General features: G+C 42.5%; 1 protein-coding gene across 1 annotated transcript; it reads left to right on the forward strand.

Annotated features, from left to right (window-relative positions):
• Nucleotides 1–16439: 16439 nt before the first annotated feature.
• LOC144274996 (snaclec bitiscetin subunit beta-like) lies at nucleotides 16440–22246 on the forward strand. Its single transcript, XM_077834462.1, has 5 exons — nucleotides 16440–16500; nucleotides 18152–18375; nucleotides 19847–19984; nucleotides 20985–21120; nucleotides 22164–22246. The coding sequence occupies exons 1-5, from the start codon at nucleotides 16440–16442 to the stop codon at nucleotides 22244–22246; spliced, it is 642 nt and encodes a 213-aa protein (XP_077690588.1).
• The last annotated feature ends 4201 nt before the right edge of the window (nucleotides 22247–26447 follow it).

The raw sequence follows: 26447 nt of genomic DNA on the forward strand, positions 1-26447 counted from the left end.
TAGGAAAAAAGATTAATAATATTTAAGGGAAAGACTGAGAACCCTATCTTCACACTGGTGAGAAGTTAGTCACAGGAGGAGTCTCACCAAATTCCATTCCCAATCTGGATCAGTAAATGATATTGAATTGAGGGGTACTGGGCATGGAAGTCACTGCTCAGTACTGGGAATAAGGCATTCTCAGTCAGGCCCTACACATTCATGGTTAAATGGATTTCACTGCAGTAGTGGTCTGCTTGTATGTTTTCCATTCCATACAGGAAACAGTGCAAGTTACTGCTTTCTTTTACCTCTCTAATTTTTGGTGTTAAAAAAAAAAAGTAAGCATATATATTTTGTGGAGTAAAGTTTTGCTAGTTCCAATTGGCTACAAGACTGTTCCCCTTATTTGTCTGTGGACAGTAAGGGGAGGGTATGCTAATAGAATTCTGTCATTCAGGAATCAATTGCAAAGGAGCCCAGGACAGAGCTCAGTGTGCTGAGGTGTGCAGGATGGATGGTAGCTAATAAATCACCTCATTACTTCTTGCGTCTCATTGCAGCTGGTATTCGTAGCTGTGTGTATAATCTCATTACTGTACTGCAGTTCTTCTGTATGGCTGTGGGAAGGGCAAATTCATTTCAATCCTTATTCTGTCAGCCTTGCTCATGTTGTATATGTATGGGGACTGTTGCCCCCTTACTAACATTCAGTGGTGGTGTTTTGGTTGGCTAGCTCCCAGTACTAAAAGAGGAAGGGTCTATGGGAAATCAGGACCCTGAGACTCATAGGCCCCAGGAACAATAGGGAGAGGCCGGTGCTCCAGATCAGCCTGAATGACAGGGCGGGCAGGCTAATCAGGGAGTCAGGAGACCAGGGAGGTCCCATCCTCCCTGTGAGCTGGAATTGCCTGGGTCAGACAGCGTGGGGCCGAGCTAAGGAGAAAGCAGGGGCCCAAGCTGAGCTGGGGAGCAGAGCTGGGCCAGATCCAGAGAGAGCAGACCCTGTCCTGGGAGCAGAGCTGCGGCCTCAACACAGCCCAGAGAGAGTAGAGCCAGAGGGGCCAGAAAAGCAGCCCAGGAAGCAGGTCAGTGCTGGGAGCAGAGTCACAGAAGCAGCCTGCAGAGCAAACCTGTCCTGGGAGCAGAGCTGCAGCAACCAGAGGGGCCAAAGAAGCAGCCCAGGGAGCTGGAGGCAGAGCAGCAGCAGCAGTGCTGAGACAGAAGGGTGGAGCTGGGGCGGGAGCAGTCAGGAGCGGGGTGCGGTGAGCAGCTGGGGAGAGCGAGGGGGTTCCTGGGCAGCAGGCCCAGCACAGGAAGACACTTCAGCCAAGAGGTTCTGCAGGCTAGGCTTGGATCGTAACCCCGACAGGGCGGGAGTGACACTGGGAAGAAGGTCCTACTACTTAGAGCCTGAGAGCGTGTGGCCACCACCAGAGCAAGTGTCCAACCCCCAGCATCCCTGCAGCACAGCCAAGGCCTGAGAAGGAGGCCTGGGACTTACAAGGAACAGACTGTGAACTGCCCGGACATTCCAGAGACACTGTTTGTGATGTTCCCTGCCACAGAGCGGGTTGATGTGTTTCCTTTAACCTTTCCCATTTTTCCTTACTTTTTTTTAAATTAATTGTTGATTAAATAACTTGCATTTGCTTTAACTTGTATGTAATGGTCAGTGGGTCAGAGAAGTGCCCAGTGCAGAGAGTATTCCGGAGTGGGGACACCCTAGCCCCTGTGCTAGGTGACCACAGCAGGGTTGGGGGTCGAGCCCCCCCAGGAATGCTGGGCCCAGCCTTGTTAGGGTTACGAGGACTCTGCCAGACAGGAGAGTGGAAGGGGAGTCCTCAGGGGCAGGGAGGCCACTGGGTAAAGGAAGTGGGAGCGAGGACTCAAATCCTTTCACTAGCCAACTTCTCCAGGGTAGTGCAGAAGCCAGGAAAGTTCCCCACAATAGCGGGACTATTCCCCCGCTTACATATAGTACCTTACTCAGAGCTAGATTCTTGATACCTTTAATCACACTGAATACTCGGGGTAGGATTCTGTGCTGTGCCTCTAAGAGGTGTAATGCCCAACTTGCAGCTCAGAAGGCATGGGAGGTTAAGGTAGAAGGCATCTTTCTTCTTCCTGATTCTGGATGTTCCTGGGGCCCTGTCTATGTTACAGCAGCCTCCCTGGGGCTACCCCATTGGCCATAGCATGGCCTGGAATCTCTGCAATGCTATATGCTGTTGCCCTTGTGCCCAATGTGCCCCTCCTGTCACCCAGCATCAGGGCTCATGATTAGTTCTCTGGAAGGCAGTAATATGGATATCTCCTGCTGTGCTCATACTACGAGAATCCTCCTCTACTCACACACACCAACCAGACAGGAGACTTTTGATGCCCTTTTACGTCACTCCAGCCCTCTGACTCAGTATAAATGGGCCAGAGTGGGGATGAGGATCTTGTCTTAGCATTTTACTCCATGAGCAGCTACACTGAGATCAGTGGGACTAGGCATAGGATCATCTAATGCTCAATTTAAATAGAGGTTCAGAATCGAGCTCCATTGACTTCAGTGGGACTATTTCCAGAGTAAGGTACTGCACGTGGTGAGTAAGTCTGAAAGAATCTGAACTTTTAGACTTTGCTGCTCAGGTTGGTGATCTACAGGAATGACAGGGCTGCAGATGTTTTCTGAGGGAAGATTGTTTTTAAAAAATCTGTTAATGGCTAGCTTGTGAGCTCCTTCCTCGCACTAGTGAACACTCACATGAGTAGCCCCATTGCAAGCAGTGGAACTATTTGTGTGAATATTTGCTCATCATTGTCAGGAAGGAGCTCACAATCGTCTCTTAACAAATGTGTAGTTGCTGAGTTTTGGATCTACATTAGGGAGTAAGACTACCTGGTGCTTAGCTTCAGGTGTGTAGGCAGAGCCAGCTGCTGCACACTTATATACTTATCCCCCACCCTAGGGCAAGTGGGTGAGGGAGGGAGTGATGCTTTGGCATCACCAACCCCATTTGCTGGGCAGTACAACTGTTGGTAGAGTCTAGCAATAAATTATACCCCCTCTCTGAAGCAAGGAAGGAGAGAGGAATTATGAATCGGAGGAGTGTCTCTGCATAATGTCTTGGTGGAGATTATACATCACCCCTTGCTCCAGACTGTGCCTAAAATTACAAACTGATTTTAAAATAACTCTGGTTGCCACCAGCAGAAACAGAATCCTTTCAGGTGCTCTCACTGCTGCATAGAATTTCAGCTTCTCATGTGGAATTTAACACAGCTGCCAATCATGGAAAGTATTAAGTTACCTGGTTTATCCCCCTGATAGTGCACAATTATTCTCTTGAGTGTATTTGCTAGTTCTTTGTCTCCAATGCTTTCCTTAGAAGAGTATCCACAGAAAAGGGTGGGTGTGGGGTTGTGATAGGGCAGTGGTTCTCAAACTTCATTGCACTGTGACCCCTTCTGACAAAAAAAATTACTACACAACCCCACGCCACAGGGGCTCGCAAAGCTAAGTTGCTTGTGCTTCAGCTTCAGCCCTGTGTGATGGGGCTCGGGCTTCAGCAGGGCTGGCATTAGACTCGCTGGGGCCCAGGGCAGAAAGCCCAAGCCCCGTTGCGCAGGGCCGAAGCCTGAGGTCCCTGCATGGCAGGGCTTGGGCTTCAGCCCCGTGTGGCGGGACCTGGGACTCGGTTTTCTGCCCTGGGTCCCAACGAGTCTAATGCTGGTCCTGGCGACCCCATTAAAATGAACTCGGACCCACTTTGGGATCCCGACCCACAGTTTGCGAACTGCTGGGACAAGGTATTGTTCGCTTGGTACAAAAAACAGTAGAAAATATGAGGCAAAGACATATGAGGAAAATGCCAAGCACATTGTGGATGCAACTGGAAAACATATTATTAATATTAGGTACTGCAAAATTATTTTTTTTTTATTTATACCTCATGCAGCCCTTGATTTCAGTGGATTTACAGTGTAGAATTTGGCCGTATCATTTTTGTGCTAGGAATATGATGTCAATCTGTGAAGTGTATGTCAGTGCAGAGCCTGGGCTTTACTTTCTAAAGTTGAAATCATGGAACATCCAAGACCCAGAGTCAGCATTTCAGCTTTTAAACAGACGCTCAGATCAAAGACAGACATCTGAAGTTCTGACATACCTCTTTGATTTGGAGATTTCAAAACTATTTTCTCCCACTCAGGCTAAATCACAAAGTTGCATTTAAAGGTTTATACTCTATTAATGTGTCTTACTACAGCAAACTGACCTGTTATTGTTTTAATGTGTGTAGCTTTTTCCTTTTTACTCTACTGAATTCTCTTTTCTTATTCTTATTTCTTATTCCTTAGATCTTTTACTGGCTTTGATAACTTCTAAGAAAAAAGTTTATATGTTATGCATCTTAAATCATTCATTTTCTCATTTGCTGAGTGCTGATGATAGATTTCCCTTTGCATTTGCTCAAATTGTTATGTTCTTTTTTCTAAAATGTTCTTTTTTCTAAAAAAAAAAAAAAAAGAAAAGATTTCCTGGTGTTCTTTGTGGATGAAAAGTTGGCATTCTGTTCAACTACATTATATTATTTAATTGCTTAACACCAATATATTGTATTGGGTTTGGTGTAAATATGATGGGTCTGATACATCACTCTCTTAACTTGGTGCCACAAGAGTGTGAAAGTGGTGTAACAGAGTGGGGAATCAGGCCCCATGTGTCAATAGGTAGGGAAATAGATTTGACATCAGTTTTTAAGTGGAACTCACATAGGAGACTGATGGCGAGTTCTGCTGAAAAACTAATGGCATGATATGGCCCTCTGGTTTTTGAACCATGCTCCTCATCACTGTTTACAGATTTAATAACTAGATTCACTTTAGCAGTCTGGTCAGGTGCTACTTAAAACAATGTTTCAGTTTTGATAGCAGGAAAATTTTGGATTTCATCTTTACCAGCTACAGGCTAAATTGAGAGTTTACTTTCAGCCCCGGATAAAGGGTGACGCTTCTCCAAAGGAAGCTCTGGGAAGAGAGTATGATCCAGACACCCCCCTGAATCATCGTTTCTCTGGAGCTCCTGTTTTATGTAGCGTGAAGGGCATATGCTGTCAGTTCATTATCAGATGTGGTATATTCTGCCCCCACTCCACACTTCTTCATGTCCAGCCAGCTCTGCTCGCTGGGCCATAGGCTGGGGCAGAACCATGTATCTGCCTACACCATGCCCCCATCCTGCCCTTGTCCCTCATCGTGGCTCACATTGTGAGGAACAGCAGGCATGATTCCTCTGCTCTTTCCCACCACCATGTCTAGACTCAGAGTCTTCAGTAGGTCCTCCACGACCTTGCAGGACCTTACTACCATGCACAGCCACACAAGTCATACTCATAATCTAGCACAATGTCTTCTGTTTACTAAAATCTACAGAACGATGCAACTAAACTGCTAAATCAATTGGCAGTATATACCAAATAGCTACAGTAATGGATAGCAGCGCTATATTGAATAATATGTTGTAATGGTGTAGTAAAATATATTGCAAAAACAATATGCCATGCTTAACAAAATTTCATCTTGAGATACCACTAATGTTTATGGTTTGTTTTGTCTTTTATATATTCTCATTACAGTGAGAGAGTATGTTTTTGGAAATTGATCCACAATATAGGATATGTTATATTTTCAGCAATAAAACATTACCCAGGGAAGAGAACAGAGGGAACTCTCGATTGTTACCACAATGTGAATCTCCCTTTGCTAGCTAAAAAAATAGTAGTTTTCTAAAGTGAAACCCTTGGAGGAAATCATATGTAGAGCTGGGTTGGATTCCAGGCTGGTGCAGAATAGGATTGTAGTCCATCTGTTGTTAACCTCTGATCACCAGAGGCAAAACATTGTTTCCTCTCTAAAATGGTTCTCTCAGGGAGGGTGGGGGTCAAAAATAATATGTGAGATATATTTTATATCAAAGAGCCTTATAGAGAAAACATTTTGTGAATGAGCTCAGCAGTAAAAAATTAAAGTCTCCTAAGTGTCCTAGAAAAATGTGAATGTGTATATAGGATAGCAGAATATTGCACAGTGAACAGCATTGCAAAAGGAATGGTATTTTAGACACCTTACTCTAAAAGATATTAAAAAGGTTAACCTACAAAATGTCCTAGTCCCAGTGCCATATTCCATCTTGTGTACAACTACAATCTACCTCCCCAGTTTCCTTCTCCAATCTTCATCACTCCCCTGAAGTGTCATGTAAACTTTACATATTCTATACAATTTATGTTTTTATACTGCACTCATCACTATAGTATCTGAGCACCTTGCTGTGATCTCTTAAACAGTTGCTGTGTCCTTCAAGAGGTACCTTCAGGAAGAAAAGTTCTCTGTCACTCAAGGCCTGCTTCTTCTGTCGTTATGTAGGGACTGGTTTCCACTGGTTCACCATTTCCTTGATGGAGTTTTGGGGGAAGGTTGAAGGTATGTTGCCATAAGACATAAGGTGAAAGGAGCTTTTGTGCTGCTATGATTTACTAGTTGGCTGAGTTAATGTGTTACAAATATATAAGCTTTTAATATTGCTGGGTTGTCACTATACATCTAATTAATCATTGAGCCATCTAGATCTTTGCAGATGGGTGTTTTAAAATCTAAATAAATGAATAAATATTGCTGTGAGCTTTAGTACAACTCAGTATTTCAAAACTGTCATGATGTCTTCCAGTTATAATTAGGGATAAATCTAATTGCAAAGGAAAAAGGGATTTTCAGTGCTGGGATTGTATTACAAGTTAATTGACGATAGGCACCAGGCTAAATGAGCCTGATACAATGATTTATTTACATCAACTCTGGTGCATTTAGCAATTCATTATGATTGTATAGACGCAGATGTCACTAGGACTTCATGCCTTTGTGGTTCTCTCCAAGGCTAGAAAATTGAGGCAAAATCAGAAAACTGCCAGCAATCCAAGGGACCCCATCCTGCAAGGTCTTCAGCAGCCTGTGCTCTCATTGGGTCAGATGGAGTGCTGCTGATCAGGATCCCCTTTTGCTATTACTCATCCCAATCAAGTTGAATGTAATTAGATTTATTGTTAGCCTAACAATAAGGCCTTTAATTGCTGCATAATTAGCCTGATTAAGTGAAGAGCTGCTCAGAAAATGCTGGGGGGCGTTTCCCCCTGTGGAAAATTACGACCTTTCATCAAAAACCTGCAAATCAGATATTTTCAACCAAAACTGAACGTTTCCATCGGGAAAATCAAAACGGAACCCTTTTGCTACAATGTTTAGTTACAGGGCAGTGTCCTCCTATGCTGCCACAGTGCTTCATGGGTAGGGTGACCAGATAGCAAGTGTGAAAAATTGGGACATGGGGTAGGAGGTAATAGGTGACTATATAAGACAAAGCCCTGAACATTGGGACTGTCCCTATAAAATCAGGACATCTGGTCACCCTACTCATGGGAGTTGTAGTTTGGGTGCCTCATGCCCCCACTCTCCCATATAGGCCAGCCTGCCTGGCTGGACTACGTCTTCCAAGTCAAAATTTTCCACTGAAAACCCAGTTTAGCTCTCATTTAGTCAAAAATCCACTTTCCATCAAAAAACAGTTTTGATAGAAAAAATTCAGTTGGTTCTATTGAAGTGAATTTGGTGCTCAGAAAAGGGTCTGGATTGACAGCCTTGAAGAGTGATGTCCTCTAATTACAGACCAATTACGGACCACATTCAGCAGTGCCAGCTTCTTCCCACTTCACCACAAATGTGCTTCAGCCCTGGCCTGAACAAACCACTTCTGCTCCATTGCCTGTGTTATCCCTGCCCTCTATGCACCGACTGTCAGCTGGGATGCCAATTAGCTCCAACCAAAGTTAGTATTTTTTGTAACATCTCCTAATTCTTAATCCTACTGCATTCTTTTGAATTTTCTACATCTTCCTTCTTTCTTAAGAGTTAAAGGCAAGAGAGAGGTTGGTTTGGATTCCTGTCTTCTGGTTGTTAAAGGGGGCATGGTTCAGGATGATCTCACTGTTGCCCTCCTTAGGGCTATGGGAGGTAGGTTTGGAATCTAATTGTATCGTGGAGAAGAGGCCCAGTTCTTTCAGACATACATGTGGTGGGAAAGCCCTTCATAGAATGCAGGAATAGAATATCTGGCGTATGCAATATCCATCACTGTGTCACTTGGAGGTGGGTGCAGATCAACTCAAAGCAGATATGCAATACAGTGAAGGAAGTGAAATGGGAACTAGTGGACCCGGGCCTTGTTCCTAAATGGAGGAGACAGACAAAAGATTGGATCCAGGGTCATGCAAGTTGCTTCCCAGACTTTAAAAAGATTAGCTGCCTCTATTTTGTCCAGCAGAAAGTTCATATGGTGGAACAGTTTTAATTTTGTTTACACATTGACATTCTTCATTTCATGTTTAAGGCTGGGATTTCAAAGGAAGTTCAGCATCCAATTTACACTGAAAGTTTTTTGCCTTTGGACATCTAACTACCTTAGTCTCCATGGAAAATCCCAGCCTAAATCAGTACCACAGCCAGATAGATGCTGCTTTATGCTGTCTGCCATCCAGCCCGCTCCCAGCCTGCTTTTGTCACATACCTCTCCACTCTTCAAGGCAGCCAGCACAGCCATCCCCACCTCCACACAGCGCATCGCAAACGTTTTAACGTTGAAATACAGCCAGTGCTTTAAACACAGAAAGATGGACTAACTGCCATTCCCTCCAGTCCCCATAAAGTCTACCTGGCTGGACTCAGTCACTGTGAATTCCTACAGATTGGTGGGAAAGATGGAGATTAAGTTTAAGTGAGGGATAGTTGATATCAATTAATGTCAGAGTTTGACTCTAACGGAAAAAGGTTAGTGAAGGACAGGCAGTTATCAGACATCTTTCCACTGGGACCTCAGTATGTCCATGCTGCCTTTTCTAATCCTGCCTGATTTAACAAAGAGAAGGTTAAGGGGTGATCATATCTTGTAAGTGCCTACCTGGGAAATACAAAATTGAAACTGGGCTCTTCAGTCTAGCAGGCAAAGGTATCACAAGATCCAACGGCTGGAAGTTGAAGCTAGACAAATTCAGGCTGGAAATAAGGCACAATTTTTTAACACTGACACTAACCATTGGAACAATTTGTCATGGGATATAGTGGAATTTCCATCACTTGCAATTTTTAAATCAACATTGGATCTTTTCCTAAAAGAGAGGTTCTAGTTCAAACAGGGATTATTTGGAGGAGTTCTATGGCCTGTGTTATACGGCAGGTCAGACTAGATGATCACAGTGATGTCTTCTGGCCTTACATTCTATGAACTACAGGCTGTTAATCCCAGCTGAGTTCTCCCAACACTGGACTTCAGAGAGGTGCTGTTTCTAGCTGAGACCTTCCTTGGGTCTCTCTCTTCAGCTTGATCCAGAAAGGAGGTGTAAAACCTGACTTCATGCTCAGTAATATGACCTGAGTGAGAGGATAGGGAAAATGGACAGGAATCAAATATTATACACACATACATGCACAAGTGCTATATCTTTGACGGGCAGTGATGTTGCATATCAATAAATTCACCAGAGAGGGGAGCCTGCGTTGGGAAAGCATCAAGCTGCACATAAAAACTAGCTGAACAAGTGATACAGCAGCATCACATCATGCAGCATGGTGTGTTAAAACTGATGGGATGAGAAGTGCTCCTTGCCATGCATGAGCTATGAAGTCTGAAGATAATATTTGTAACTACAATTAGAGCTTCAGAACCTTTTGCCGGCAGCTGCTGTCTCACGGAGATGTGACATTGTCCCTAATGCGGTCAGTGGTGAAAGAAGAAATGATATTTGAGACTTGTGCATCTGTGGTCCTAGCTTAATCATGAGAAGAAAATTTCTGCTACTTGACTCCATTTTTACCTCTCTAATTAGACGGACCATAATCTCCTCCCTGTAATCTGAGCGGAATTTAATAAATTGATTTTGACCTTACAAAGTCCTAAATAGTTTGGGACCCAGCTACCTCAAGGGCTACCTTTCTGTGTAGATATCTCTGCCGTTGTGGTCAGCACAGGCAGTTGAGCTAACAGTTCTTTGGGCTGGAATGTGTGGGTTCGGAGAGGGTGTGGCTGGTAGGGCAATTTCCATGAAAGGTCTTCAACTCAAATTCATTGTCTATCAAAGCCAAAATTTGTTGACCTTCAGGGCATGCCACAAAGATCCATCTGATTTTTGTTGGCCTTTGGTAAGAGTGTGGGATGAGGGATGGGATGGCTGGATGAAGAGAATGGCTCTCAGACACCTTGATGGAAGGAGAGGACATAGTATTTTTAATATCTTTTATCTTCTGATTTTATGCATTCAATGTTTCTGTAAAATAACACCCGGAGCTAGGGATAGGCACTCTGCGAATGAATAAATAACATCAAACCTAGAGTGTTTTGCTGCTTGTTGTCAGAGTGGCCTCTGCTGAGGAAGGCAGAGCGCATCAGCCAAAGGCTTCCTCACCTCTGCCTACAAACTATTCCAGGCTCCATTTTGTGTGTCCAGTGTATTATATGGCACCATAAACTTCTTATCCTATTCACTCAAACCCCAGGTTTACCCTCCAGTCTCCAATTTCTATAGATTGCTGATGCACACAGCAATACCAGCCGGCACTTACCCAGCAAATTCTGGCGCTGGAGATTGAGCATGTACTGATGGGACAGCATTTCCCTCAGAGGTTTGCTGTCATAAACTCTCATGATGCTATAGAGGTAGCATTTCTGGCCTCGCTTCAGGTCCTGTAAGAGCAAGGCAGCGCATGGCAATTTAACAGTTAGGACTAAATTTACATCTGATTCTATACTGATTTCAAACTGTAACGAGGGGATTTACGTCCATTGTTCTATTGCAGGGGGATTTTATTAAATAAAGCAGTAATTAAACCTGAGGAATAAACCTTTACAGACAAGTTTTAATTTAACCTTCTTTACCATTTAAATATACACAGAAACTAGGCTACAAGAATGGATAGCACCCTCTAGGATGTTACCTCTGCTCCTAAAGAGACATTTCTGTTTCATTTAACTAAAAGAGTTAAGTAAGACCCCAGGCTGTGAGTGAAATACAAAGAACACTAAACTAGGCCTGCTATCAGTCTGTTACCTTCAGTAAGTAGGTATCCTGAGCAGATGGAGGAACTTGTATGCATAAAACTTTTGGAGAATGACGGGGACCAGGATTTCTCTTCCAATTTTCACCCATCCTTACCCAGCCTCTCAAAAGATTCAAAAACATGAGACAAAACCAAACTTTATATCAATAATTATTCATGATCTTCAAATATCCAGTACAACTCCTCGGAGGGGAGGAACAAAAGCAGAACTAAATTTCCAGACCCATACAGAATGGGCTCTGGTTGGAGGCCCTGGAAAGAAGCATAAAGAACTGGATCACTGTGCCCACCTGGAATGAACTCTGCATACTGCCCTGGGGAAGAGAACAACAAAAACCAGAGTTCTGTCTGCCTTTCCCTTGTGCAAATGCTTTGCTCTCATAACTGTGAATTGTAAATTGTCACCTTTCAAACTGGACTTCGGAAACCATGCAGACCTCACACTACATAAAGCTAAAATGGAGACACCTTCCTATCCCTCTTCACCCATTGTAGAGTGCTGGTGCGAGGGATTAATTTAAGTATATAGTGATTTACAGAGAGAATACATACATAATCCCTGCCCCAAAGAGTTTACAATCTAAGGGTCAGATTCTGATACCCTTATTCACATTCGGTAGCACCCTACCCCACAAAAAGTCCCAAGGAAGTCAATTGTGAGGAAGGTGCTATACAGCGTTAGTAAGCCTATTAAAATTGTGTGGTAAATTGGATACGGTGTGACATAATAGAAGGGGAAACGACGCAGGGCAAGCTAATAAGGTTGCGTCCTTTATACTCTGGATCACTGCACTACCTACTTTTTAAATGTTATTATCCTACTTACGTTAGAAGGGCAGCATGGGTGTAGGAGTCAGCGTTGGAGAGACTGTGGGAATAGACGAGTTGTGAGGAGGAATATGAGGGAAAAGGAGGTTGCATGGTATGCAGGATTTGGAAGGTATTTCAAGCATAGGGGAAAGCATAGCAATTAAATCTTTCCTGAAATCATAGGCTATTTACAGCAAGGTGATCCCACCCCACTCTGACCATGGTGAAATCAAAGATCCCATGGCACTTTTCCAATAGGCATGTAAAGGCTAATCCAGGTCAACATTTCCCCCGCTCTCTCTTTTAGGAGAACTGCTTCTGACATCTACAGCTATGTGTGCTGCTGCTTAATGCACAACACCTGCTGCGTTTGTCTACCCTGTTAGTGAGTTGCTAGCATTTAGTTTACAGTGTTGTGCATTGAGTTACCTGGAATATGAAAGACCTCATACATAAAGCAAATTCTGTTCAGCTCTGACTCACCCCCGGAAATACAGCTTCCCTTTTCCACACAAGACAGCCTTAATACAAAACTCAGTTTCTCCCAGGAACTGTCACGTTCATTCTGTTGACAAATATCCTAGCAACATAGAGGGGGAGAGAGAGAGCGTTACAAGGAACTCTGGGAAGTTGGCCAAGTGCCTTGAGCAACCTCTGACCATCAACCTGCTGATTTTTTTACAATGACTCCATCTTTGTTGTGTAGGAATGGGTCTGACCATTCTACTTCTCCCGGGGATCTGGATGTTGTCTGAACAGCTAAATGAAACTTTTGCTCAGTCTTTATTTTGTGGTTGTAAAAACACTTGTGCAAAGACAGCTGGGGTTGCTGGGAGAATGACTTAGTTTTGAAGACCAGCACTTCCAATAGCACAGTGAATCTTTCCACCATGCAGGTGTGCTGGGAAATGGAGCATGCCCATATTATGAGAAACAAACAGCAGATAGACAGCCCGATACAAGGAGAGAGAACAGAGAATAGACCCAGGTGAATCCTACAAAAATGTTCTATAAACATACCTTCAAATTTATCAACAAATGTCCTTCATCTGTGTTAGCAGGAGGCATTTTCAAATGCACCTAAGTGAGGTAGAATCACAAGTCCTATTGACTTTCAATGGACTTGTACTCCTCAGTCAATTGAAAGTCCCACACAGCAACTTTCTCTGTTTACTTTTGATGAATATTCTAGCAAATGAATGTACGGATAGGAATGTTCACAGAAACTGTGAATTTCCAGGGAATACTGCAGGATATTCATGGAAAGCAAATTTTAAATGCATGCTCTATAACTTCCTTCTCAGAGTTATGTTCATCCAGGCAGGAAATGGAAGCGTACAATGTGTCTTATGTGTCTGATCAAAATAGCACAATTTCTTACTACGCTCAGTGAGCTGCTCACAAATAACCTACAGGCTGAGAATTATCTGCAGAAAGTATTTAGTGAGTAATTTCAAGTAATGAATAAATTCAAGAAAATGATTATCAGTTCACAGACTAGTCATGAACCAAGTAAGGAGAGGTCCGATCCATTGATTAAATGAATTGGTACCATTACGATGTACTTATCTAGTGGTAGTGGAGAGACATTTTGCTATATAGTAAACGGCATGCAGTATGCACTCAGAAACTGATTCTCTTATAAATATATTATGGTGAGAATGAGAAGTGGGTAAACTACTCAGACCACTTATTTACCATCATTTTATAGGTTTAGTACATAATCCTCCTTTAATACACTGTCCTTCACCACAGAACAAACACCAAACACCTTTTCCCGTACCACATTACCCAGAAGGGCAGGAGAAGCAGCCTAGTGATGAAGGATATGACTCTGCAATTGTTGCTCACATTGTGAGTATCTCGCCTGATTAGATGCTTCTCAATGTGAGTTAGGATAGCAGAGGCAGGCCCTCATATGCTGTTTGTAAGATAAAACAAAGGAAAATTTGCCACTGGGATGCACACGCTGGAGCTATACAGAACCAGTCCCACCCACAGTCCATCTTTAAGGGGGCACTAGGATCCATCCCCTGAGGTCTCTCTAATGAATACACCCCAGCTAATCACTATATCTCTTTAATTTTAAAGAGACAGGAGTAGCTTTAGGGAACAACTCTCCCTGGACCTGGTGGCAATGAGACTATATTTGTACAAAGAAAGGGGAAAAGGAGTTCGTTTCAACTCCTTTAATAAATATTTGGGTTTTAAATGAATGCATGAACTCAAACTTATGCTCTAATCACATAGTGTGATTCAGAGCATTTAATGAGTGCAGGAAGTATTTACTGTACATGAGGGTGTTTGGACAAGGTTTAAGAAAACGGTATGTCATGGGGAAGCTTGTGTATCTTAATACTTAGTCCTGCCATGAGTGCAGGGGACTGGACTTGATGATCTCCTGAGGCCCTTCCAGTCTTATCATTCTATCATTCTATGTTTAATGGAGCTTGAAGGGGTTCTCAGCTCTGACTTGTTCCATTGCCTCATCAACAGACCTGAGCCTTGTCCTGAAGGGAATGTCTTCATCTGACGGGATAAGAAATATAGTTTCCATGTTCTCTCAACTCTAGGCTCCTGCCCTACAAAACACACACTCACACATAGACACCTCTCTCTCTCTCTCTGCTCCCCTACCTCATCCTCATCCTCCATTAGACAAAGTATTCTACAATGATGGGCACAAATATTATAGATGTTACTGTTGTATTTGGAACCAGTACTGTAGCCTATTTTTATAAGGGTCATCCTAGAAGGTCAGCCCTACCTCTTCCCATGTTGTGAAGGGGACTTATTTGTTCTCATATCATTTCTCAGTGGACACTTCAGATTAAGGTGTGTTTCTGAAAGGCTTTGCTAAACAAGCAATGGGTGCTTAAAATAGCACAGATGTCAGAATTGGACCCCACCCATCTTTGTTTAAGGGAGAGAGATTATCTAAAAAGATTTCAAGCTAAATATTAGAGCTGGCCTCATTTACCAAAGGAAGTAGCCATCCTTGCCAAAGCTGGCATCATAAATATCTCAAGGACACAGTTTTTATTTCACACCAAAGTGAAAAGGAGGAAGAAAAAACAGAGAGAATCTGCAATACGGTATTTATCAATCTCTTTTTTTTTACTATGCCTCATTCTGTGTGTTTCTAGTTCTCTGTCTCTCTCAGTACATTTATTATATTATACACACATATCAACAGTTGTCTTTCTTATGCATGTATCTGCTTCCGCTTTATACGTTTCTTACTTTTTCTCTTAATCATTGGGGGTGGGGGAGTGTTTTCAAGACGCTGCACCTGATTCTAATCTCCACTATACTTGTGTAAATCCAGAGTAACCCCAATGGATTAAATAGAATTATTCTGAGATTTGACCCCAATGTAATGAAGATCAGCATCTAGCCAAGCCAAGTCACACTAGGGTTGAGTTTGGCCTGCTGTGTATCAGAGTTAGCCATGTGAATCACATTAATGTTAACTATGGAGTCCATGGAGAAATCCTCATTCATTATGCTGACAAAATTCCTTTCCCTGGGTTGTTCCCCTCTCCTACCATTGTTATTGTAGCGCTGCAGCTATTTTCCTCCTATTCAGTCCATCATTAGTTCAGCATGTCATTGAGACTAGAATATAAAAGTATCATCTAGGCAGCTTCTGTGTGAGTGGACAGCAACTTGTTGCTGAGCTGCCTCTGATGGGTGCTATTGCTGTTCATTCATTCACTCCTGTCTACCCTCTTTGGAGTTGGAGGTACAGACTTAGAAAGAAAGATTAAAAGAACAAAAAATGTACAGTTTGTCTTAATAAATCGTGGGGTGGAATCGGGGAGGAGGACATAATTGTCTCTGTGTATCTGAAGTGTGTGAACACCATGGAAGGAGTCTTATTCAGAACAGAGAGTTATAACTAGGAATAATGGGAGAGAATTAGGAAGGAGAATATTTAGGCTGAACCACAGGGCAACATTTCTGACAGAGGCATCTGTTAGAATCCCAAAGGGAAGTGGTGGAAGCCCCATTCCTGAAGACACTTGAAACTTAACTGGACAAAGGAATAGGAAACACAGTGTGGGAACAAGCCTACAAGGAGAGGCTTAGTCTAGGTGAGATTAGGGGTAACACTTTCCATGGGAGTTGGGCACATAACCAGCTTAGGTGCTTCTGAAAATCCCAATTAGGCGTCTTTTGCATCATTAGGTGCCTAAATACCTTTGAAAATCTGGCCCTAAGTCACTACTGAAAATGGCACTCAGGCTCCCAAGTCACCTAGGCACTTCTGAATATTTTACACAACATAATGAGTCATGTTGATGATAAAACCATCTACCATCTATGGAGTATGATGTAAAGACATTGTTTCTCTCCTCCGTTACACTGACACCAATGGAGATGCCCTGGCAGATCTCTTCCATTTCTTACTTTGACCGGCAGTCAGGTGCCTGGATGAACAACTTCTACCTGATATTTACACATTGCAGGCAACAGTGTCGCAAGGTCTCCTAGCAATGAAGTCCCTTCCATTTTTGTTCCTGATTCTAGGCGTACTGGTTCTCCCTGGCTTGGAAGGTGAGTATAATGCATCTAGAATGTCTGTCTGATGCTGCAAAAAAAGAAACACAGCCTCACCATTTGCTTCTTGTTGTTAGCAGCACAGAATTATTTTAAAGTTAATAGAGTAAAAAGTCTGAGGCTTTGGGGGTTTTTAACGTAGAATGAATCTGGTGTATTGTTTAATATTTCTGTAATGCAGTGACAGTGAGCAAAGGTTGGAGCCAGGTCTAGCGTGATGTGCCCTTGTGCAAGCCTTTCTACATGCAAAGAGCTGCAAAAGGTCCTCAGTAATTCCAAATGATCCACACCCTGCCCTCAACCCAGAAGTACAACTCTTCCGAGTATTACTGAGGCAGGGATAAAATGAGAATGAGCTGCTTTAAGACTGACAGGCCTAGGAGATGCTGGGGGGGGGGCAGGGGGGGAGAGAGAGAGAGAGAGAGAGTGTGTGTGTGTGTGTGCGTATCCATTGTGCTGTTGACTTCCCCTTGCATTAGAGGTGGTGTGGGCCTGCACCACCCTAAGGACCGCTCCAGGAGGGATCTCTCACGGAAGACCAGAGAGTGCAGTGGAAGCATGACCACTGCATTATGCCTGTACTGCCCCTGAAGTTGGTGCAGCACACTCCACTCTCTGCTCCTGGCCATCTCTGCTGGTTATCAGGCAGGTTGAAGGAAGGGTCCAGCACCATAATTCACCCCCTCCCTCTCCCCTGTGGGATGGCTTGAGTCCCCAGATACTGAAAGTGACCCAGAGTGTGCAGGTATCCTGGCAGGGAGCTCCAAGGGGAGAGTGGTGGGATGAAATTGTTCAGTGCACCTTCCTCCCCATATTGTTGCTGGGCTAGTGCCAGGCCCATCTAGCTCTAGAGGGGAAAATAGGGCTTCCACAAGATAAAATTTGAATGGATAATACAACAGATTCTAAGGTAGAGGAAATTACCATATGAGGTTTTGGGAGAGAAATCAATGATATTTGGAAGTTGAATCCAACTGTGCTGATTGTTTACTAAGAAGGATGTTGGAAAGAAATTGACTGCAATAAGTTTCACAAAATTAATCTTAATTCTGGCCTGACAGACCTGTATTGTTCTAGTATTCCTCCTTCTCTCCTAAAGGTGTTGATACATCTCAGCCCCAGCCTGCAATTCACATTGCTAGTCCTGTCCTGGGTCCTCCCTGACAAAGCTTTGCTAATACACATACTCCTGATCTGCAGAACCAAACAATACCGGCCAGTGCCTTTCAGTTCTGACCTGCTGCACCCCCTGCAGTCTCTCCCAGGGGCACAGCCAGAGAGGAATCAGCAAGCTGCGATGCATTGCACCAACCAGTGACATGGTTTTGTGAAGTAGAGAAGTGGATCCATTGTATCCTGCAATGAGAGCAGCAAATTAATATTGTTTATGACCTCATCAGAACTTGACTCCTAAGACGAGTACGCTTCATTTGCTGAATTTGCATTGTCCCACTGAATATCTAGTACGTTTGCTCCTAATTATATTCAGTAAATCATCCTTGTTTCACTTTATATAGACTGTTATAACTCAGTTCACATAGATTTAAAGAGACATCCAAGGTGAGAGGGAGACATATTGTCCAGAGAGATATATGGACTTTTGTTCTTCCGGTACCTCTATCTAGGAGTCGGTTTGTATTTCTTATAGGTGACGAGAACCCAGGTGTCAAACGTCGTGATGTCCGGTTCTTGGACAGCATATTTGGGGGCAGTCATTCTTCACCTAAGGATATTCAAGTCCCAGCTCAAGCTGAATCCTCCTTACTAGAGTCAGAATTGTTCTGCCAAGGTCCCTGTCAGGATGGATGGGTCAGTAACATGGGCCAGTGTTACAAGTTTGTCCAGGAGCAAAATACATGGGCCGATGCTGAGGTACCAGGTTCTTCAAAATGAGAATTTTCTCTCTCTCCCCTTGTTCTATCTTCTTTTTACTTTTTTGTTTCTTTTCTCCTTCCTTTCTGATTTACCTGAAATGTATCAATCCTGGCAGAAGGTACTTGATACACATTTCAGGGATGAACATGTGGGTGAGCTACCAGCATGCAGCTTTGCCATGTGAGATGCTCAAGTGGCTATGAACCAATTCCTACTCAGCTCTCAGATCTTTTGAAATCTGAAAACAGTTCTCATTTAATCCCATCTCTCTCCACTGGACAGGATTCACTGCCTTTGAACATTGGCATTTTTCCATCTAAACTCTGGAACAAGCCACAGAATTTCTAATTCCTTGTTAAAATCCTAACACCAAACTGAAGAGAAGGTTAGGTGATTTTCCTGTTTATGAGGCAGTTGGCCCCACCCCCACTCTGAATGTGCTAACTCATCCCTAAGAGGCTTAACTTTTATCTCTCTGCCTCATAAAAACACTTCTGAAGAGAAAATTCCTTTTGCCTTGTCTATGTTCCTCCAAATCTCAGAGGCTTGCTAAAAGATAATCTGACTTCACTTCGCTCCCTGTTCTAATTATACCAGATGAGGCCGGTGCTATATTGATGTACTGATATGGGGTGGGGGGAGGATGGAGTTCAAAATATTGTCAAAATATGCTAATTTTCAAAATGCAGACACCTCCCTCAAATGCACTCGGTGTAAATGTTTGCTTAGTGGTGCTGCTTTCCACGGAACTCTTTAGTAAAAAGAGAAAGATTTATACGATCTGAGGTTATGGCTATGAGAATATGTTCAGTTTAAATGACAAAACAAATGCCTTAATCATCAAGGTGAACTGGCAAAGGGCTCCTTAGGGCCAAAGCAAACTGTGCCTTTATTTCAGGCTGCAGACAAAGGGGCCTCCTGCCTTAGGGGAAAGAGAAACCATCTTCTTACCTGAAGATAGAGGCAAAAATCACACAATCCCACTCAGCAGAACATAGTTAAGAGAACTCTTTACCCCATCTTGATTGGTGGATGGCTGGGGAAACAAGAAGAAAATCTATTTCTTAAACACTTTTGGCCTTTCAATTTTCTCCATCTTCCTTTTCTCTCTCTACTTTTCTCCCTTCCTGCCCTCTCTGCTTTCCACACTTAATGTTCTTGTTTTCCCCTTTATCATTATTGCTTCCTCTCACACTTCTCCACTCTGGCCTAGCCTAGCTCCATTTGTATGTCTTTCTCTACTCCCTTTATACAACTTTCTCTCTTATGTCCTATTTCCCCCCTTTCTATTTCATTCTCCACTGCCCTTCTCTTTTCACTTTCTCTTATATTCTTGTCTCTCTTTCCCTCTTCACTCCCATACCCAAACTTTTTCCACTTTTCTCTCTCCCCTTTTTGTTTCACAAACTCTCCCCTCACTCTCTTTCCCACTCTATGTTCCTGGGTCGAATTTGCTTTTACCCTGCAGAGTGTTTGCCAGAGGATAGCAGAGGGAGGTCACCTCACCAGCATCTCCAATGCAGCTCAGAATGATTTCCTTGTGAACCTTGCCAGTTATGCAGACAAAAGGACAACCCAGTTCTGGACAGGAGGAAGTCACCAAAAGGTAAGTGTACTCAGAAGAGGCATGAAAACAATAACCAGCTAGGAGAGGTTCACAGAAGGGATGAGCAAAATTTTTCCATAGAAAATGTATTGATTTTCAGTGATTAATATTAATATCAACTTAATATTTTTAGCTTTGAGCCCCCTCCCAAAAATTGGTTTTCGATTGCAGAAAACCAAAATATTTTCAGCTGCTATAAGCACTTTTTTTTCAGATTTGATTTTTTAACAAAAATATTCTTCAGAACCCCATCCTCCCCCCACCACACACGCATTCTAGCCAACACTAGCCCACAACTGCAGGATGACCTGAGTTCAGGCTTCGCTGGATAAACTGGCATGTGGATAATGGGTTCTAGGTTTAATTTCTGCCTGGCAGAATGTAAACTCAGTAGAGATGAGTTAATACTATCAAAAGCTTCTGTGAATATATTTATTCAGATTTTTGTAATGAATTCACTTGAACTGTCTTCTCAGCAATATTCTAGGAAATGAGTTTATGGTAGGGGCTTTTGTTGATACAATGAATTTACAATTAGTGGAATATTCAAAGAAAGTGAACCTCATATTCGTAATCATTACTATTTGAACTAGAAACTTGATTCTATGAATTATATACATGCAATCAGGAACCAGAAATGTACCATGTTCTCAGTGTCCATTCCAAACATCTCAAAAATTGAACACCAAATACCTGCAATGAACTCGTCATAAGTGCGTTATAGACTGATTCAGAATAACAAACAGATTCAGGAAAATTGCAATCTATTTGAGGACAATTCACAAATGGAAGAACAGGTGAAGTGAATATGATACATTATTCAAAATGAATTATTCATGCAGCTCCACGGGCCAATAATGTGACTGTAGGCAATAAGGGTATGCACACATTTCTGTGGAAGCCCCCTCACACTCCTTCACTCATTTTCAGTCCCAGCAGAGTATTAGAATACCTGTCCTCTCTGCAGTTCTCATTAAACTTCTGTATTACTTTTCTGAAGGGTACATCTCTGAGATGGACTGATGGATCACTGCCAAATTTCATCCAGAGGCCTCTGAGCTCGATTTTCAATGCCATTGGCGGAATATTTAACCATATCTTCAATGTACGAATCTGCCTGACTCTAAATTTAAGAGGTAAAGAAAACAGGGATTGATTTATGACTTACACTTTCATACTAGGCAGAGTGACTAAGGGTAAGGAACAATTGTTTCTGTTAGATTAATAGATTATGAGGCTAAAAGGTACCACTGTGATCATCCAGCCATAGGACTTCCCTGAATTAATTCCTGTTTGAACAACAGAATATCTTTTAGAAAAATATCTAATCTTGATCTAAAAATTTCCAATGACAGAAAATCCATCACAACCCTGGGTAAACTGTTCCAATGATTAATACCCTCACTAATAAAAATGCGTGTCTCATTTTCAGTCTGAATTTGTCTAGCTTCAACTTCCAGCCACTGGATCTTGTTATATCCTTGTCTGCTAGACTGAAGAGCCCATTATCAAATTTTTGTTCCCCATGTAGGTACTTATAAATTATGATCAAGTCACCCCTTAACCTTCTCTTTGTTAGTCTCAGGGAGCTCAATCTAGGTTATCACTCTAAGGCATGTTTTCCAGTCCTTTAATTATTCTCTTGGCTCTTCTCTGAACCCTCTTCAATTTATCAACATCCTTCTTGAAGTGTGGCTATCAGAACTGAACATGTTATTCCAGTGATGCTTTTTGTTTCAAGACAGTTTCCTTGCTCATCAGGGTCAGAACTTCTCCCCAAAACACACCCATGCATGCAAACACACACACACACACACACACTCCCATATGCCCACAGAGCTCCACTATTATAACTCAACCCTGCTCTGTGAACCATTTTCTCCTGGGGCGAAACAGGAAGGTAGTCTCCATTTTTGTTTAATCATGAGCTTTCCTTAGCCTTGCCCTACCAATGGACCCCAACCACCCCCTGATTGGACCCATATTTCCTGGATTAGTTGGAGAAAATGTTACCTTTTGGGTAGTGCAATTTATATATTTTGTAAACACAAATTAGAAGGAGATTTAGTTTCCCAGGGACTGAACTGAGCCCAAATGAGCTCATGTCAGAAGTGAAAAAAATCATTTATAAATTGTTCTGTTACTTTTCCTTTTCATCTTCATTTGTCTTTGTTTCCAGTCCAGGGTAAGTGGGATGGCTGTAACTGCAACAAGAAGTTATCATTCATCTGCAGTTACAAACCCAGTTTGACCCCGCCTTAGCCTGCAACAGGAAGTCTATGCTGCTCATGAAATCTGACCACTTTTACTGCACTCAGAATGTCGTTCAGCCACAATTAATGAGTGATTCTTTCATATGGTAAAAATCAAGATGTCAGTTTAAAAAAACCCAGAATGTTAATTCATATGATATAGATAGAACAGAAAACAGTAGAAGAAATTAAAAAGTGACTTGCTCATAGACTGTATTTAGAACACTGTAAAAAGGGTGATATAAAAATAATTTCTGCTTTGATCTGAATGCTTGATGAAATCAGTGCACTATTGGGCTTTTCCACAGGGGTTTCAAGAATATTCATGAGAGCTCTTTAATTATTAAATAATTACAAATCATTACAACATTACCCATTTCACCATTTAATCACATCAATACATACATTTTAAATCCTGGAAATTCTCCTTTCTTAATGTCAGATAAATCCAAGAAAACTCAGCTGAATGTTTTTAATTTTTAAGTAGTTAAATGGCTAGTTCATTGAACTGTAATATAACCATAAAAAGAAGTACAAATCATATGGAACAGTCATGTGTATATCATTATACAGAGAGATGATACAGAGCTTTGTTAACTTCATGGGATAGAATTTTGTTAAGTGAAGCAAAACTTGTCATTATGGCCATGTATGATAAAATGACTAAACATTATACGCAAAAAGAAAAGGAGTACTTGTGGCACCTTAGAGACTAACGAATTTATTTGAGCATGAGCTTTCGTGAGCTACAGCTCACTTCATCAGATGCATATCGTGGAAACTGCAGCAGACTTTATATATACACAGAGAATATGAAACAATACCTCCTCCCACCCCACTGTCCTGCTGGTAATAGCTTATCTAAAAGCCATTTCAAAGATGGACTACAAGCCGTCAGGAACACTATCCCCGATAATGTCACGGCTAACCTGGTGGCTGAACTTTGTGACTTTGTCCTTACCCATAACTATTTCACATTTGGGGACAATGTATACCTTCAGATCAGCGGCACTGCTATAGGTACCCGCATGACCCCACAGTATGCCAACATTTTTATGGCTGATTTAGAACAACGCTTCCTCAGCTCTCGTCCCCTAAAGCCCCTACTCTACTTGCGCTATATTGATGACATCTTCATCATCTGGACCCATGGAAAAGAAGCCCTTGAGGAATTCCACCATGATTTCAACAATTTCCATCCCACCACCAACCTCAGCCTGGTCCAGTCCACACAAGAGATACACTTCCTGGACACTACAGTGCTAATAAACAATGGTCACATAAACACCACCCTATACCGGAAACCTACTGACCGCTATTCCTACCTGCATGCCTCCAGCTTTCACCCTGACCACACCACACGATCCATCGTCTACAGCCAAGCTCTGCGATACAACCGCATTTGCTCCAACCCCTCAGACAGAGACAAACACCTACAAGATCTCTGTCAAGCTTTCTTACAACTACAATACCCACCTGCGGAAGTAAAGAAACAGATTGATAGAGCCAGAAGAGTTCCCAGAAGTTACCTACTACAGGACAGGCCTGACAAAGAAAATAACAGAACGCCACTAGCCGTCACCTTCAGCCCCCAACTAAAACCCCTCCAACGCATTATTAAGGATCTACAACCTATCCTAAAGGATGACCCAACACTCTCACAAATCTTGGGAGACAGGCCAGTCCTTGCCTACAGACAGCCCCGCAACCTGAAGCAAATACTCACCAACAACCACATACCACACAACAGAACCACTAACCCAGGAACTTATCCTTGCAACAAAGCCCGTTGCCAATTGTGCCCACATATCTATTCAGGGGACACCATCACAGGGCCTAATAACATCAGCCACACTATCAGAGGCTCGTTCACCTGCACATCCACCAATGTGATTTATGCCATCATGTGCCAGCAATGCCCCTCTGCCATGTACATTGGTCAAACTGGACAGTCTCTACGTAAAAGAATAAATGGACACAAATCAGATGTCAAGAATTATAACATTCATAAACCAGTCGGAGAACACTTCAATCTCTCTGGTCACACAATCACAGACATGAAGGTCGCTATCTTAAAACAAAAAAACTTCAAATCCAGACTCCAGCGAGAAACTGCTGAATTGGAATTCATTTGCAAATTGGATACTATTAATTTAGGCTTAAATAGAGACTGGGAGTGGCTAAGTCATTATGCAAGGTAGCCTATTTCCTCTTGTTTTTTCCTACCCCCCCCCGATGTTCTGGTTTAACTTGGATTTAAACTTGGAGAGTGGCCAGTTTGGATGAGCTATTACCAGCAGGAGAGTGAGTTTGTGTGTGTATGGGGGTGGGTTTTTGGAGGGGGGTGAGGGAGTGAGAGAACCTGGATTTGTGCAGGAAATGGCCTAACTTCATTATCATGCACATTGTGTAAAGAGTTGTCACTTTGGATGGGCTATCACCAGCAGGAGAGTGAATTTGTGTGGGGGGGTGGAGGGTGAGAAAACCTGGATTTGTGCTGGAAATGGCTTTTAGATAAGCTATTACCAGCAGGACAGTGGGGTGGGAGGAGGTATTGTTTCATATTCTCTGTGTATATATAAAGTCTGCTGCAGTTTCCACGATATGCATCTGATGAAGTGAGCTGTAGCTCACGAAAGCTCATGCTCAAATAAATTCGTTAGTCTCTAAGGTGCCACAAGTACTCCTTTTCTTTTTGCGAATACAGACTAACACGGCTGTTACTCTGAAACTAAACATTATACATTACTGTGGTCTGTGTAAACAAACAACATCACTTTGTTTTTCTTAATTATAAGTTACTGTATTGCTTTTGACTCATTAGTTAGTTGAAAGTTCTTACTGTAATTGTGCCCCTCCCCGAGACATGTCAGTCATTGGCAAACCTTCATAGAATCCTAAAAGACTAGTTGGATCATTCAGGTGATAATGGAGCATCTAGGTGAATAAACTTTCCTTGGTAGCAATGGTGGGAACACTAACATAGGCCAACTACTAGCATTTTAATATCTGTGTCATCTAACCCTGCTCAGAGGACAACTTCATGCCATGGTGGTAACAACTCCAGGGCCTTATCTGTACCAGAGTTCACTCTTTTGCTGATAGCAATGGAGATGCAGTTGCCGGAGTAACAGTGAGAAATGTTTTTAAATGTACGAAGTTTGCCATAACATAATGTCCCCTCAATATCAGTGGCCATATGAATAATAATTACAGGGTATGCCACTGATACTGAGGTGAACATAAGAACGGCCCTACTGGGTCAGACCAAAGGTCCATGTAGCCTAGTATCCTGTCTTCCAACAGTGGCCAATGCCAGGTGCCATAGAGGGAATTAACAGAACAGGCAATCATCAAATGATCCATCCCCTGTCGCCCATTCCCAGCTGCTGGCAAACAGAGGTTAGAGACACCATCCCTTCCCATCCTAGCTAATAGCCATTGATGAACCTATCATCCATGAATTTATTTAGTTCTTTTTTGAACCATGTTGTAGTCTTGGTCTTCATAACATCCTCTGGCAAGGAGTTCCACAGGTTGACTGTGTGTTGTATGAAGAAATACTTCACACAAAGATGAAAATGATTTGTTGGGGAAGAGTCAACATGGTTTTTGTAAAGGGAAATCATGCCTCATCAATCTACTAGAATTCTTTGAGATCAACAAGCATGTGGAGTGGGGAGATCCAGTGGATACAGTGTACTTAGATTTTCAGAAAGCCTTTGACAAGGTCCCTCACCAAAGGCTCTTAAACAAAGAAAGCTGTCATGGGATAAGACAGGAGGTCCTCTCATGGAATGGTAACTGGTTAAAAGATAGGAAACAAAGGGTAGGAATAAATCGTCAGTTTTCAGAATGGAGAGAGGTAAATAGTGGTGACACCCAGGTGTCTGTACTGGGACCAGTCCTATTCAACGTATTCATAAATGATCTGGAAAAAGGGGTAAACAGTGAGATGGCAAAATTTGTAGATGATACAGAACTACTCAAGATAGTTGAGACCAAAGCAGACTGTGAAGAGCTACAAAGGGATCTCACAAAACTGGGTAACTGGACAATAAAATGGCAGATAACATTCAATGTGGATAAATGCAAAGTAATGCACATTGGAAAACATAATCCCAACTATACATATAAAATGATGGGGTGTAAAATTAGCTGTTACCACTCAAGAGAGAGATCTTGGAGTCATTGTGGATAGTACTCTGAAA

The sequence above is a fragment of the Eretmochelys imbricata genome, chromosome 1 (genome assembly GCF_965152235.1).
Source record: "Eretmochelys imbricata isolate rEreImb1 chromosome 1, rEreImb1.hap1, whole genome shotgun sequence".
In the NCBI taxonomy this organism is placed as follows: domain Eukaryota; kingdom Metazoa; phylum Chordata; order Testudines; family Cheloniidae; genus Eretmochelys; species Eretmochelys imbricata.